The sequence below is a fragment of the Mus pahari genome, chromosome 23 (genome assembly GCF_900095145.1).
Source record: "Mus pahari chromosome 23, PAHARI_EIJ_v1.1, whole genome shotgun sequence".
Classification (NCBI taxonomy): domain Eukaryota; kingdom Metazoa; phylum Chordata; class Mammalia; order Rodentia; family Muridae; genus Mus; species Mus pahari.
In genome coordinates, this window is record NC_034612.1 from 2,103,491 (window position 1) to 2,118,943 (window position 15,453).

Consider the following 15,453-nt stretch of genomic DNA (forward strand, 5'->3'; position numbering starts at 1 on the left):
TGGCCCCTGGCCAGGTCCGTTACAGTGGGGTATGAGGATGCTCAGAGTCTCTTTGTTCCTGACCCTGGGCGGCGTCCCCTGGTGTCAGACAGTGGGGGCTGAGGGGCAGTTAGGAAGGACCCAGGCCTTGAATGCTAAGCCCCTGAGCCTGAGACCCAGTCCTACCCCACCACCCTAGAACAGGGAATTCAGGCAAGGTTCAGTCAGGGCCTCAAAGGCTGGATAGCCCGAGCCTTCCCGCTTGCTGTGGTCTGTACTGGCCTCTGCACCCAGCCTTCCTCATCCAAGAAATGGGTGCAGCGCTCAGGATGGGGGCTGTGGACTGGAAACCCGTCTCCTGGCCCTTATAGAACATGATCAATGTCGTCTTCAGTTCTGGGCAGCATCCACAGGGAGACTTGTCAACTGTACCTGTAAACCGAGACCCCCCTAGAGGTAGAGACGTGTGAAGCAGCCTGACTGAGGCTGGATTCTATCCCAGGTCACCTCCTCGCCCATCCCCCTTCCCTAGCCTAGGCCGGCAGCCAGCAGGGCCCTGGGCCTGTCTCCAGCCGGGGAAATAGAGAGAACAGTCAGAGCAGAGTTGGGGCCAGGGTTTCTCTGTGTTCCAGGCCAACAATAGAAAATGCTACCCTGGGCAGTAACGGGGCAGAGCCGGCCACGGGCCCCGTCCGGGTTTGCTGACCCAGCTCCCTCTTTGTGCTACACTATAGACCCTGGTGTCTGCCAGGCTATAAAATGGGGGGTTGGCCCTGAGGCACCCACAGCACCCGCCTGTCCACCAACACAGGTAAGAGGGGACTGCCACACCACTAGAGAACCGGGGGAGGGGGGAGGATGGAGACAGAGGGGGGCGGCTGACTTAGACAGAGCCAGGCAAAAAGCCAAACCCAGAACGGTTGCTGCTGCATACTTGTCTAGATAGCACGCTGGAGGCTGGGGCAGGAGGATTGCTGAGAGTTGGAGGCTAGCCTGGGCTACAGGGAGGTAGAGAGGAAAGGAATGGTCTTCACCAAGAGAGAGAGGGAGATGGGACACATGGCCGGGAAAGGAGCCCAGCCTCTGGGGAGAGTTTCCCAGAACAGAGACAGGTCAAGGGTGGCTGAAACCCCCAGATGTGGTCCAGATGTGTGTGTAGCAGAGCAACCAGTCTTCCTGAAAAAAAAAAACCTGGGAGAAAGAAGTATGCTCACCCCAGTTAGAGAGAGGATGTTGGGAACCCACCCAGACCCAGGGAACTTGCTCTGGACCCCAAGGGCTCCAGTGGCTTGTAAATTGTCAGTACAGTCTTTGGTGGATTTCCTCCAGGGGACAGTGCAGTCAGGTATGACCCGTACCCAGAAGTCTGTGCTCCTTGAGGCAGCAGTGGAGCTGACCAGAGTCCTCTCCACCCAACGCCCACAGGCTCAGTTCCGGCGTGGAGCAACGGAAACACACACACCACTCCCGCTCCTTGTGCCTCCCGACCCCGAGTGCCAGGCTTCTATTTTGCACACCCACATCTGCCCTCGGAGGACACCAGGGGTGGGGGGCTGGGAGAGGTTCAGGACAGGCATACACTGGCGCTCACTCTCTGAACAGATGTTGCCTGAGACGCTCCCATGCGCCTGGCACGGAAACAAGTGCTAAGGAGCTACTACGGCAGACAGGCGAGCTTACAAGGCTACAGCTAGTCACCCAGGTGCCTCTCCATCTGCTGCCACAGATGGGAGCTGACTGCCGTGGCGCGGGGGCTACAGGGCATCTTCGCTCCAGCTAGACTCTAGAGGGGTATCCCGATCCCAGCTAGTCCCTCCGTTAAGGTCAAGATGTGAGGCATTCAGTACTGTGCCCGATGGTGCCGAGGGGGACCGTCACTCGTACGGTGAGCGAAGCCACGCTATACTCACACACACGTGGTGGTGAGCTAACCAAGCACGGGAAGGGAGGAACAGAGTGTGAGGCTAGAGGGCAGGAGGCAGTGCAAGGAAGGGACAGCATCCAGGAAGAGACTGGCTGTCCCAGAGCAAGGTAGAACCCAGAGCTTCAGCCCTGTCTCCCAGGGAGAGCTGATGGCTGTGGAGGAGCCCATAGACATGGCTGAGAAGCACATGGGTAGGGGCAGCTTGGAAGCGCCGCCCCAAAATCACCCACCCCCAAGGCTTTTTTTTTTTTTTTTTTTTTTGAGAAAGGGTTTCTCTGTGTAGCCCTGGCTGTCCTGGATCTCACTCTGTAGACCAGGCTGTGCCTCAAACTCAGAAATCTGCCTACCTCTGCCTCCCGAGTGCTGGGATTAAAGGTGTGCGCCACCACTGCCCGGCTGGACTTCTTTTTCATTGCAGCACCAGGAACCATGTCTCAGGCTGCCAAGGCTGTGGCTACCACAGCGGTGAACCCAGGGCCTGATGGCAAGGGGAAAGGGGCACCATCCACAGGGCCAGCCCCAGCTCCTGGCCCAACTCCTGTCCCAGCTTCTGTGCCCAGGCCCGTCGCCAAAGTAGGGGACCTGCCTCCTGGGAGCTACAGGGTAAGGATGCGGGGGCTGGGCTGTACAGATCCACTCCTCCTCACCCTGCTCCTCTTTCCTACCCCCTCTTCCTTCCCTTCCTCCCCAGCCTCTCCCCTTTGCAGGTCTTTTCTCCTTCCTGTGTTTCGAATCTCTGCCTCCCATCTGACTCTTTCTACTCTCCATGCTCCCTAGCCTGCTCTCCATCCTCCCTGGCCTGCTCTTTGTCCTCCCTAGCCTGCTCCCCATCCTCCCTAGCCTGTTCCCCATCCTCCCTAGCCTGCTCCCCATCCTCCCTGGCCTGCTCCCCATCCTCCTTAGCCTGCTCCCCATCCTCCCTAGCCCACTCCCCATCCTCCCTAGCCTGCTCTCCATCCTCCCTAGCCTGCTCCCCATCCTCCCTGGCTTGCTCCCCATCCTCCGTAGCCTGCTCTGCATCCTCCCTGGCCCATCCTGTGTGTGGGAGCTTAGAGAGTGGCAAAGTCAGAAACCTGAGAGGAGTATGTTTGTTGTCAGCGACCACTCATCCCAGGAGAGCCACCAGGCCACCAGGCTGACCTCTGACCTGGAAGTTCTCCCCCAGGCTCCAGATTGCAGGGTTCCTGGAGGGTCAGACTTCTTGCGATTGGGGATTGACTTGCTGTCTTCACCCTTAGGCAGAGACCTGGCCATGCTTGGTTCATGGTTCACACCTGGTCTGGATGTGGCTGGTTTTGATTTGCGTCATTATATTTAATCATTTAACAAGGTTGCGAGCACCTACCTGCAAACCCACAGCCCATATATAAGCTAAGATTTGATGAAAATCCTGCCTAGCACTAAGGGTCCCTCAGGACTCTACGCTCTATGATCTCCCCAACTTCAAGCATGGGCCACACACACTTGGTGTTGGCTGGATAGCACTGACAGCACTGAATGGCGGAGTTACTGGGTGGGGCAGGAAACGGCTAAAAATCCAAATAAGAGGCACAGAGGTGAAGGAGGGGTTGGCGGTGCACTGGGTTAGGATGGGCTAGTGCATCTTTCCTGTATTTGGAATAAAGAAATGTCTCAAGCCCTGCTCTGAAGGAGCCCTTTAGGGGTAGGGTGGAAAAAGCAAAAGAGAGGGAGGCAGAGGAGGAAGAGAGGGAGGAAGAAGAGGAGGAAGAGGTGGTGGAGGAGCAGGAGGGAGGCTCCGAAGCAGTGGTGACTTTCCAGGGTTGTACCTGTCTATAAGGGCTATCACAGCGGGAGGCACTCAGCCCCTACCCAGGGTAGAGGAGGAGCAGTCTCAGAGAGCTTCCTGGTGACGGTGGCCTCTGCACCCAGAATAGGGTCGGGACTGCACAGGTGGCCTGGAATATGAGTTAGGAAGTGGAAGTCCCAAGCTGGAGATTCCTGGTGAAGAGGTCCTGCCAGGCTGGCAAATAACACGGAGGGTCATCTGAAAGGGTCGGGTCTGTCGCAGCGCATGCTTAGCCCCACCGCTTGGTGGCTGAGGCCAGAAGATCACAAGATGAAGGGTAGCCAGGTTACAGAATAAATCCCGGGTCACTCTAGGCTACGCAGAGAGCCTTGGGATGAGAGACACAGCCTCCATTCCTTCTGCGAATGATGGGACTGACCTTGAGTTCAATAATGGGGAGACCAGAGGAAAGGTACACTCACACACAGAGGCTCAGGCACGGTACCACGATGAGACAGGCCCCGGCCTCACCTGCTTTGATTGACACATGCCCTTCAGAGCTTATTGGACTTGAGTCCTTCATCTGTCCGGCTTGCTTCATTTTGGAGTCAGTGTCACAGAGCAAGGCCACCCCTCACTCTGTCTCCTGAGCAACGATGGGCTTCTCTCCACAGCTGATTGTCTTCGAGCAGGAAAACTTCCAGGGCCGCCGGGTGGAATTCTCAGGGGAGTGCCTGAATCTAGGGGACCGTGGCTTCGACAGAGTGCGCAGCCTGATTGTCGTCTCAGGACCGTGAGTGCTGGACCAGGAAGGGGACACTCCTCCACAGAACAGCTACATTTGCCTGGCAAATTTGCTAGTCACATTGCTGGTCACATTTGCTGGCACATTTGCTAGTCACACCTTGGTCATTCCTTATTCTGTCTGCAAACCCCAGCGGGGAGGAGCGCGGTGCTCCCTCATTGACAGATGAGGCAACCGAGAGTCAGAAAGACCTGAAGGGTGTGAGGCCACCGTGCTGTTGCCATTTTTCAAGAAGCCTTGTATCCCTGGCCATCCCTCTCCCAAATACCAGTAGTGTACAAAGTAGGTGCATAGCATGTTATCTGAGACAGCACCAAGTTATCAGAGAGAGAGAGAGAGAGAGAGAGAGAGAGAGAGAGAGAGAGAGGAGAGAGACAGAGAGAGACAGAGAGAGACAGAGACAGAGACAGACAGAGACAAAGAGACAGAGAGAGACAGAGACCGAGAATGCTACCTTCCTCCCCAGTCAGCAGATAGGGAGGCTCTGAAGGACTCAGGTAGTGAGTGAGGTCATCGGTGCTGAGTGGCGGCGCTATGTTACATGCTATTGGACTTTACCCCCACTTCATGGAAGCAGTAGGCTAGCCCTTCAGGGCTATCTCCCTGAGCTGAGGCCATGCTACCCTCTATTGTTTCCCAACTATAAAGCCCGCCAAGGGGTGTGGCCGGCCAGCCTTTAAGACATCCCAGACTGTCTACGGCAGAAGGCAAAGCGCCAGGCTGTTTCAAGGTCAGATTTAGATCAGACCTACGTGGGTTCAGAGGCTCGCCCTGTGTCTGGTTCAGTCTCCAAGCCTCTGTTTCTTGGACCCTGACACAAGGAGAGGCAGACTGATTCTGGAGTGGTTTTGTCAGCATAGACACCCAAGCATGGCGCATAACAGCGGTGGCCGTCCACTCTGTGAATCTCGGAGCATATCACAGTCCATGTTCTGATTCAGGGGCCACTCATGCCTCTCGCTCCCACTCCTTCCCCGATGTGGTCAACCCCGGCTCAGCCCCGCCCATTCCCCCAAGCCTATCCGGGACAGAAACTGCTGGTTGTGGCCATTTTTGAGGTTTCAGGGTGTTTGGGATGCTGCTGACTCAAAGCCGGAGCATTTCCCCCACAAAGAGAGACGGCTTTGCCCATGTCCTTTTTTTGGTGTTCTGGGTTGTTCCCCAAAGGAACAGCCATGGGCCTGAGATGTGGTGGCATGCGGGAAGAAAGGATGAAGGGGAAGTGAGCAGAGGAAGGAGGGGAGAGACATGTACCCAGGAGGTCTCCTGTACCATGAGACCTGTACCATGAGATCTCAGAGACCTCAGCCCGAAACCAGACACCATGCACGACATGGGCTGGGTGCCACCGTTCAGGACTAAAGGCTCCATGTCCTCATTTCACTCCTGCTCTCCTCTTCTCGATTGTGGCTCCAAAGAGCCACAGGCAATGAGGAAGGACAGCCAGCCACATACCAGATGTTTCTCATGGCTGACTTGGGTCCTCGTGAGCCACCGAAAGAGGACAGAGTTGTGTGGAGGGAGAGCAGCAAGTGGCAAGACCACCTCTGTCTTGTCTTTCTGTAAGCAATGGCTTCCCCACTCTCTAGTCCCTGATGTGATTACCATGTGAACCTCCTGTTGAGTCTGCTCGATGAGCTCTTTGGTTTCAGATCCTCATCATTTTCAGTGATGCAGGTGCAGCCACTTCTCCTCCTCCTCTTCTCCTCTTTTCTTCTTCTTCTTCTTCTTCTTCTTCTTCTTCTTCTTCTTCTTCTTCTTCTTCTTCTTCTTCTTCTTCTTCTTCTTCTTCTTCTTCTTCTTCTTCTTCTTCTTCTTCTTCTTCTTCTTCTTCTTCTTCTTCTTCTTCTTCTTCTTCTCCTTCTCCTCCTCCTTCTCCTCCTCCTCCTCTTCCTCCTCCTCCTCCTCCTCCTCCTCCTCCTCCTCCTCCTCCTCCCCCCCTCCTTCTTCACTGAAGTTTAACTAGCTTCAGTGACTGCTCCCAAACATGTGGCGGAGAGTCAATGATGAACTAGGATTAGAACTCAGGTCTGCCATTTCCCAGGGTCTCTGGTCTTCACACTTGTGTGGCACCACCTTCTAAGGTTCTCTTCCCATGTAGCCATTCTGCCCATCACATATATCACCTATCCACATGTGTGTTCATCTATCGGTCAACCCATCCAGTCATCTGTCTGATGTCTATCACTCTCTTTTATCCATCTTTCCATCCCTACATCCATTTATTTGTTCACTCTTCCAGCTGGTCAGCCATCTGCACATCCACTCTCTTGTCACCACCTATCCATCCATCCAACTGTCTACCCATACAGCCATCCATTCTACTATGTATCTACTTATACATTTACTTATTCATCCATTCCTTACTTGTCCACCTATTCACTGACACATCCATCCATCCATCTATTAATTAGCCTACACAGCCTCATATCCATAATCCACCCCCTTCCTCCATCCATCCACTTAAACACCCATACCTTCATCATCCATCCATTGACCCACCCATCTGTCCACTATCCATTCATCCATCTACCCATCTATTCATCCATCCATTCGCCCTCCATCCACCATCTATCCATCAATCCATCCATCTACTCACCCATCCTCCCACCTACCCATCCATCCATCCATCACCCATCCATCCATCCACCCACCCATCCATCTACCCATTCATTCATCCATCCATCCACCATCCATCCATCCATCCATCCATTCACTCTTTGATCTCCTTCTCCAGTCTACTAAGAACCTCAGTCGTCTTCCTTGAGGACAAGTCCTATCTTCATTATGTCACTTCAGTGTGGCTGACTCATCCCTCAGACAAGGTCCTGAGGCTCCTGTGACTCTCAGCCCATGACTGTCTCCTCATTGTCATCTTTCCGGTAAGAGAGTCCCAGCATGGAGATAATGTTCATGGGGATGGTCCATTGAGTCTCTTGGTTCTTCGGAATTCCAAACACGAAGAGCAGACTCACCACCCTAGGATCCCTGCTTTAATCTCATAGTCAGACCACACTGGAAAAGCCCCCACTAGATTTGAAGCTTCCAGTTTACTTACTCTTTGTGAAAGATGGATCCCTTCACGCGTGCTGTCACAGCAGGAGAATTCAACAGGTGGCTGACCATGCTCGGTCTCTGTGCCGCGCACCCCGGCTGTGGGGCTCCTGGCGGCCAGGCTAGTTCTCAGCAAACAAGAATTCATGCTCTCGTATCTGAACCTCTGGGATCGCCCACAGTTGCTTCCTTTGATTTTGTCTCCGTGCTTGGAGACAGGTTCTCCCTGTGCAGCCTAGGCTGGCCACAGCTACGTTCCCCTGTTCAGGGTGCATGATTACTCTCTTGGCTCCTATGTTTTATTCTAAACGATCCTTTGAACCCAAGCTTGTACCAAGCTCCGACAGTTGAAAACCTACTTTTGTTGTGAGTCACGGGCACCTATGAGAAGCCTTGCTTTGAACGCAATGCTGCACTTCATGCCCTGGCCTGCAGAGCTGAGGCCAGTGTGTGGTCCTCCCATGGTTGGAAAGAAGCGACCAGTAGGTATTAGAATCACATTAGCCGCAAGCAGAGACTTGGTGCCAGCTGTTAGTGAGCTTAAATAAAATCCTTCTTGATAAGTTAGTTGGCCCCAGGTCCTTATAGTATTTAAAGCCTTGTGAATCCCATATGTGCTAAAATAATTTGCTCAGATAATTACACACAGTATCTCACTTAATCCTCCGTCAACTCCAAAAACCGTTAGTGTAGATGAATTGCGAGACCGGGGAGAGGGGAAACCGGTTGTCAGTGGTTACAAAGGAGGAGAGCACAGAGTGACACCCAGGCCCATTGGGCCCATTCTGGGTTTTTATTTTGGTACCTGGGCTGCTGTAAGAAAAGATGCAGGAAGACAAGCAGGGGAAAATGGCACCTGCTGATGCTGTCTCTTCTGTCTCCATCCCTCCCGGTCCTTCTTGCGTCCAGCTGGGTGGCCTTTGAGCAATCTGCCTTCCGTGGGGAGATGTTTGTCCTGGAGAAGGGCGAGTACCCACGCTGGGACACCTGGACCAGCAGTTACCGCAGTGACCGGCTCATGTCCTTCCGGCCCATCAGGATGGTGAGTGGCTGGGGCTGGGGCAGAGGTCTACAATGAGCACAGAAGCCTAGGGAGCTCTGGTTGTTCAGAAAGAGGTTCCTTTGCTCTCTACAATTCTGCAAACATCTGTGCCCTACCCAGGGTTGCGGGTGATACAGACAGTTCTCTGCTCTGTGAGTTTGGAGTTAAGCATCCAGAGAGTGAATGGGACATTTTCATGTGCTCCTTGATCCCCACCCCTGTAGAAGATCAGGTTCCTGGTTCCTGGTTCCTGGTTGCACCCTGGGGAGCTTTTCAAAGCCCAGTGTCCACCCAGGGCATGCAACATGCAGAGCGAAGTTTGCACTGTGGTTGGGCATGGTGGGTGATACAGGCTGAGTACATCCGAGTACAGGGGCGGTGGAGGCATAAGGATCATGAGTTCAAATCTAGCCTTTGGCTACAAGTGAGACTATGTTGAAAAAAAAAAAAAGACAAGGAAGGAAGAAAGGAAAGAAGATGAGTTAGTTGTGAAGTGGCTAATAAAAGGGCTTTGGGGGAAGATGTGACATCCTGACCATGTGACAACACATGCTGACTTAGCTCTGTGGTGTTTAACTAGATCGGTGTAAAGGAGACGAATCTAGATGGTGGAGACAGCCCCGCAAAGTGTGTGTGGTATTTCCAGAATTATGTATTGTTTATGAATCACGAGCCAACTACTCTTCTTAGTCGCCGCGTATGTCTGGCTTGGACGGCAGCGACTCTCGCCTCCTGGGGTGGCAACACCCATGAAGAAAGTTCATTAAGGAAGGCTCACCAGGGAACGTGAGGCGTTACTAATGCATCACTGTGAGTCAGGCAGCCAGGGTGCTCGCAGCACATTGAGAATCCCAGGGTGGATTTCAGCCTTCACACTGGGGATGCTTCAGAGCTCAGAGCTGAGCTGCAAACCCTTGAGTGGCCTCGTATGTCCATCTGTCTGTCAGATGTCCATCAACCTTCCTGAGCCTGAGACCCTTTAAAACAGTTCTTCATGTTGTGGTGACCCCCAACCACAAAGTTATTTCATTGTTACTTCATAACTATAATTGCGCTACTGTTAGGAATGTCTGATCATACAGGATATCTGATATGCGATCCCCTGTACAAGGGGTCTTTTAACCCCCTCCCCAAAAGGGTCATGAGCCACAGGTTGAGAACAGATATTCTACGTACTGGGTACAGCTGGGAACCTTGCTCAATCAGGCACTGCCAATGAAATACCCAGTCTAGAAGCTGCTATCCCATACTGTAAGGGCTATCCGTTTGTACTTGGCCATGGTATGTGTGTTGCTTTGTGTTTTGAGACAGCATACCACGCGGAAGCCCTAGCTTAGTGTTTTCCCCAGGGTTGCAGGCGTACACCACGCGATCAGATCCTAAGCGGTGACTGAACATGTGAAATTTGGCAGGTCTAGATGGAGATATCCTATAAGCATGATACATGGTCCTGGTTTTAAACACACTACCACATGTGTTTCTCACAAGTGTAAAGTCGTTCTCACGTGATCACGCTGGCCAGATTAAAATTATGGTTATATTTTAGACGTAGTTGTTTAAGTAAAATATATTAGAAAAATGTAAAGACCACACACCTCCACCTCACCCAGATCAATTTGTTCTGATTCTGGGGGAGCAGCTGATTCTGGGGGAGCCTCTTTCCTTCACCGCTCCCTTTCTAAGTCATCTCTTACACCTGGGGCCATGGTCCACTGATCTGACTCATCCTGTGTCTTCTGTGACTTCTGATTCTGGGCCACCATTGTCCTTCTCCTGAGCACCTCTCCCACCACACCCCACACACCTCACTCCTGGGTTCCCTATCTCTCCTTCGTCCCTGCTTTCGTGAAAATTAGAGAGTTATTTCCAAAATCAAACCTGATCACGGGGACCCTGGCACGGTGGCGCACATCTTTAGGCCAGCACTCAAGGAGGCAGAGGCAGGCAGATCTCGCTGAGAGTTTACATACCAGGTCTAAGTAGTGAATTCCAGGCCAGTCAGGGCTACACAGTTGAGACTCTGTCTAGAAAAGGGAAAAGTGAAAAACAGAACAGAAACTGGTCACCAGGGTGGTTGTTTCTGGCCTGATTCTACGGGCTCAGCATCCAGGTCCTGGAAGCCCTCTGTAACCACAAGAGGCTTCGGATGGGCGAGGGGAGATGGGATTGGTTGGCAGTTGTCCGTGGGCGGGGCACCCATCCCCTGAGGGGTGGGAGCAGAGCCAGCCCAAAGAGAGCGTGAAGGGCCCGCTGAGGCAGCAGGAATGGGCAGGGAAAGATTGGGGGGGGGGAAGGAGGGAGTGTCCGAGAGGTGGGGACCCACAGGGTCTTCAAGAGTATGGTGAGGTCTCACCTCCATTGCAGTGGGGAGCCACAGACTTGCTAACTACCCCCCCCCCGTCCCAGCAAGGTCCTTAAAATGGCTACAGCTATAGGCTAACAGTTGCCGGCATTGATTACGTCACCTCTAAGTGCTTGCTAATCATCTCCTGAGTCCTCATGCCTACCTCAGACCACACCCCTTTCAGGGACATTGCAGTCCAGCCTTTCTTTGCCTACGCCTTCTTTTCTGCTCAGTGTGATCTCTACCGTACTTCCCTTCTCTAGCTCGCAACTCATACTTGACCTACAGAACCCCTCTTAAACTCCACAGCTCCTTGTGTCCTGCCTTCCCCTTGTTTGCTAGTTAGCAATGGTGGGTGAAGTACCCCTTTATTGAGCACCCGCTATATGCTGGGTGCTTTCTCTTCCTTCTGCGAAATCCGTACAGCAGCCCTGGTAGGCAGAAGCCATAACAGCCCTTTATTGTAGCGATTGTGAAACTGAGGTCCAAAAATAGAAAATGAAGGGCTTCAATGTTGCACAACTTTGGGCTGGGCCTCTCACCCTGTTCTGTTGGTTGTTCATCTCTATGGCACTTCAGCTACTAAAACTAGTGTGGGCCGGGGTCCCAGAGCTCTTTCTATTGCTGACACTCAAGTGTGTATCACAGCATCTTCCAGATCTATTGTTCAGCTACAAAGTGTCTTAGTCATGGTCCCATGGGCAAAGAGGCAGCAGACTCATTTTATGGATAGACACATTAAGGCTTGAAATGTGTGAAATGCCCAAAGTCAAGACTCAAACCCAGATCCATGCTCCACATGCTCTTCCACAACCCATGGTCCATCATAACTCCTTCTGATTAGAAGTACATATGAAAAGACATTGGTGGGGCTCCCTGTTGGCGCAGAGAGATTGTTGGGAATTGGAATGTCACTTGTCTGAAAGGCACTGTCTCCAGCTGGCTGTGTGGTGTAAATCAATACGCTTGCCCTCTCTGAGCCTCTGTGTTATTGCAGGGTGACGCCACACGCATCTCCATGTACAGACTTGGGCCTGTGTGGATGAGTTCATTTTATCTTTGGGCATCTGAGATGTTTTGACCATTATCTCCTCCTCCCAGATGAGGAGGGTCCTCGCTGGACAAACCCCAGGTGTCTCTCCCCACTTCTTTCTATTCTCCCAGCTTCTGCTTCCATTTCTGACTGTCTCCACCTCCCCAGGATTCCCAGGAACATAAGATCTGCCTGTTCGAAGGGGCCAACTTCAAGGGCAACACCATGGAGATCCAAGAGGATGATGTGCCCAGCCTCTGGGTTTATGGCTTCTGTGACCGCGTGGGGAGCATAACCGTCTCTAGTGGCACGTAAGCATCCAGGTTCTGGGACCAGCAACAAGTGCAGAGTCAGAAGATGAGGATATCAGAGATGGACGGTCACATCAGGCCCCCGGGAAAGGGAACAACCTTATAAGCCCCTTCCCCCACACAGAGATCTCACACAAAGACACTACACAGAGATCTCTCTCTTACACACACAGATCTCACACAAAGATAGACAGACACACACACATAAATACACAGATCTCACACACAGACACACCACACACAGATTTCTCTTGTTCTCTCTCCCTCTCTCACAGAGAGAGATACACAAATCTCACATACAGAGATACACACACAAATTTCACACACACACACACACACACACACACAGAGATCTCTCTCGATATCTCTCACACACAGAGATCTCGCACAGATAGCCACACACTCTCACACACAGAGATCTCACACACAGAGACAGATCTTGTTTTCTCAGACACACAGATCTCACACACACACACAGACACACAGAGATCTCACACAGATATACACACAGACAAACACAAAGATCTTACACACACATACACAATCAGAGAGATCACATACACACACACACCCCACACAGAGGTCTCTCACACATATACACATAGTCTTCCCGGACTAGGTTATGGGCATGTGGCAAGTTCCACCTCAGTCTAAATACTAGCCCACAGATGGAGAGAATCTTACTGCTCAGAAGTAATGAGGCCCTGGCCAGAACGGGCAGAGGGTAGGACCAGCAGAGGTTCCTGGGCGAGATGGCACCCTGTCTGCACCTCAGTATTGCTGGCTGAACAATGAGTGGGTGAGGAACCCTTATCCACTTTGATTCCTGAGATCTGAGGTTCCCAAGCAAAGCCCTCTATTCTACCTCCATGAGAACCTAGGGAGGGTCAGGTGCCTTACCTCTGCCTTCCTGTGGTGATTCTGGGTGGTAGCCTACCCCCCACTCCCCCTCAGAACCTGTGTCCTTCTGAGACTTATCTGAGAGCCTGGCCCATGCTGGGCACAGAGAGGAGGCTTAGATTGAAGCCACTCTCTACTTAGAAGGGTTTCTTCTACCCAGTACTAGAGATACCAGTGTGCCCTGTACAGCGTGGGCATGATCCAGCCTGGGCTCCCCTCCTATATCAGGGTGGACGGAACTGGGTGGGATTCAGCTATTCCTGCTGAGAAACCAGCTAGTGACAGACAGGGTGGTCAGAGAATGACTCATGTTCAGGCAAGGGCGGGACTTAGGATGAATCACCCACTGTGCGGAGGAAATCTTTGTGTTGCTCTCACCGGTCAGAAGAAGTGAGCCCTCATCAGAAGTGGAAGAAGCAGGATCCATATCCACACCCCACAGAGGGTAAACTGAGGCCCATGTGGCTCAGCTTCTGGGTTACCTGACACTGGACAGTGCTTACAGGAGCCACAGAGACTCACTGAATGGGAGGGACATCCAGAAGCCTGAGTCTCATGTATTGGATTCTGTTCTGGGGGGGGGGGTACGAGGGGGAAGAGAGTGTCACCAAGGAGTGGGGGAGGGGAGAGTGTAGCCTCACCATCTTCTGTGGGTTTGGACTGACTGCCTACAGTGGGGGCATTCACTCCATCTGGTCCCCCAATCATGCTCAGCACATGACTGCCCACTTTACAGAAGAGAATACTGAGGCCTATCAGAAAGAGAAAGGCCATGTAACCAGGGGCCCGGAAGGGCCAAGCTGGAGCAGGTGTGTGGCCCCTACTGGGACATTCACTGTGCTGGCCGCCTTAACACCTTTCCTGCTCGCTTTCCAGATGGGTCGGCTACCAGTACCCAGGTTACCGTGGCTACCAGTATCTGCTGGAGCCTGGCGACTTCCGGCACTGGAATGAGTGGGGCGCCTTCCAGCCGCAGATGCAGGCTGTGCGGCGCCTGCGGGACCGCCAGTGGCACCAAGAGGGCTGCTTCCCCGTGCTGACCGCTGAGCCCCCCAAGTGAGCCAAGCTCCAGGCCTCCCTTCTACAGCCCGCCCTGCCTCAGGGCCCATCTTCCCCTGATAATAAAGTTCTTATAGCGGACACGAGCTTGGGTCCATGAACCGTGTGCGCCCACCTGTGACTCCTGGTCGTAGTCACAACCGGAACAACCAACCGTAAACTCACTTGGCAATTACTACAAAGATCTTTCTGGGGGTGGGGGTGGGAGATGGGGTCATAGGTCCCATGCTGACCTCAAGCTTTGGTGTATAGTCAAGGATTACTGTTGGAGCTCCGCACTCCCTGTGTAGCAGAAGATGACCTTAAATTTCTGAGTCAAATTCTTCTTGGAGGTTTGAACCCACTGAGTTTATTCGGTGCTAGGAATTGAACCCAGGGCTTTGAGCAAGCTAGGTAAGAAGTGTTCCACCAACTAAGCTTCACCCCCAGCTCATTGGTTTGTTTGACTGCTTTATCTATTAAGACACGGTTTGCAGGCTGTCAGAGATGGCTCGGCAGTAAAGAGCACTCACTGGCTGCCCTGGCAGAGGACCTGGGTTCAATGCCCAGCTCCCATGTGGCAGCTCACAAAAACAGCTTGCTTCAGTCCTAGGGGATATGACACCCTCTTCTGGCTTCCAGAGATGCATTCATTTATGCCTTCATACAGATAGAACACTCAAGAACATCTCTCTCTCTCTCTCTCTCTCTCTCTCTCTCTCTCTCTCTCTCTCTCTCTCTCCCTTCCTGTGTAGCCCAGGCTGGCCTTGAACTCGAGTCCTTCCACCCCAGCCTGTTGAGTGCTGAGATTACAGGTGTGTGCCTCTGTGCCCAGCGGCAGGAATCCTCACACACATTTCACCACTACAACCCTTCCAGTTGAACATGTGAAGAATACCAGCAGGCCCAGAGATGGGAGCAGGCTTGCCTAACATCACATAGCAAGAACCCATACCCAAATCCAGGCATTCTGGCTTCAGAGTCTTGCACATCAGACTCCCATCCTCTCTGCTGGACCCAGATGACTTTTCTGCTCTGCTTGCACGAGCAATAGCAGACACCTTAAGGCACCTTAAATAGGCTCATCGATTTATAAAATAAAGCTTTATTTATTATAGTAATCCATCCAGCAAAGAAGAAACTCAGCCTGGTGCACCGTAGACAGAAAGTGGTCCCAAGAAGAGATCAAATCCTGCATGTTAAGCCTCAGCAGCAGGTCAGCTCCCCTGACATCAGCCTGCTTGCTCCTGACATGACTGTGTCATTAGCGAGTGTT

General features: G+C 52.6%; 1 protein-coding gene across 1 annotated transcript; it reads left to right on the forward strand.

Annotated features, from left to right (window-relative positions):
* The first annotated feature begins 652 nt into the window (after nucleotides 1–652).
* Nucleotides 653–14,282, forward strand: Crybb1 (crystallin beta B1). The gene is made up of 6 exons (XM_021222737.2): nucleotides 653–790; nucleotides 2,322–2,506; nucleotides 4,325–4,443; nucleotides 8,419–8,551; nucleotides 12,097–12,239; nucleotides 14,016–14,282. The coding sequence occupies exons 2-6, from the start codon at nucleotides 2,333–2,335 to the stop codon at nucleotides 14,197–14,199; spliced, it is 753 nt and encodes a 250-aa protein (XP_021078396.1). The 5' UTR covers nucleotides 653–790; nucleotides 2,322–2,332; the 3' UTR covers nucleotides 14,200–14,282.
* The last annotated feature ends 1,171 nt before the right edge of the window (nucleotides 14,283–15,453 follow it).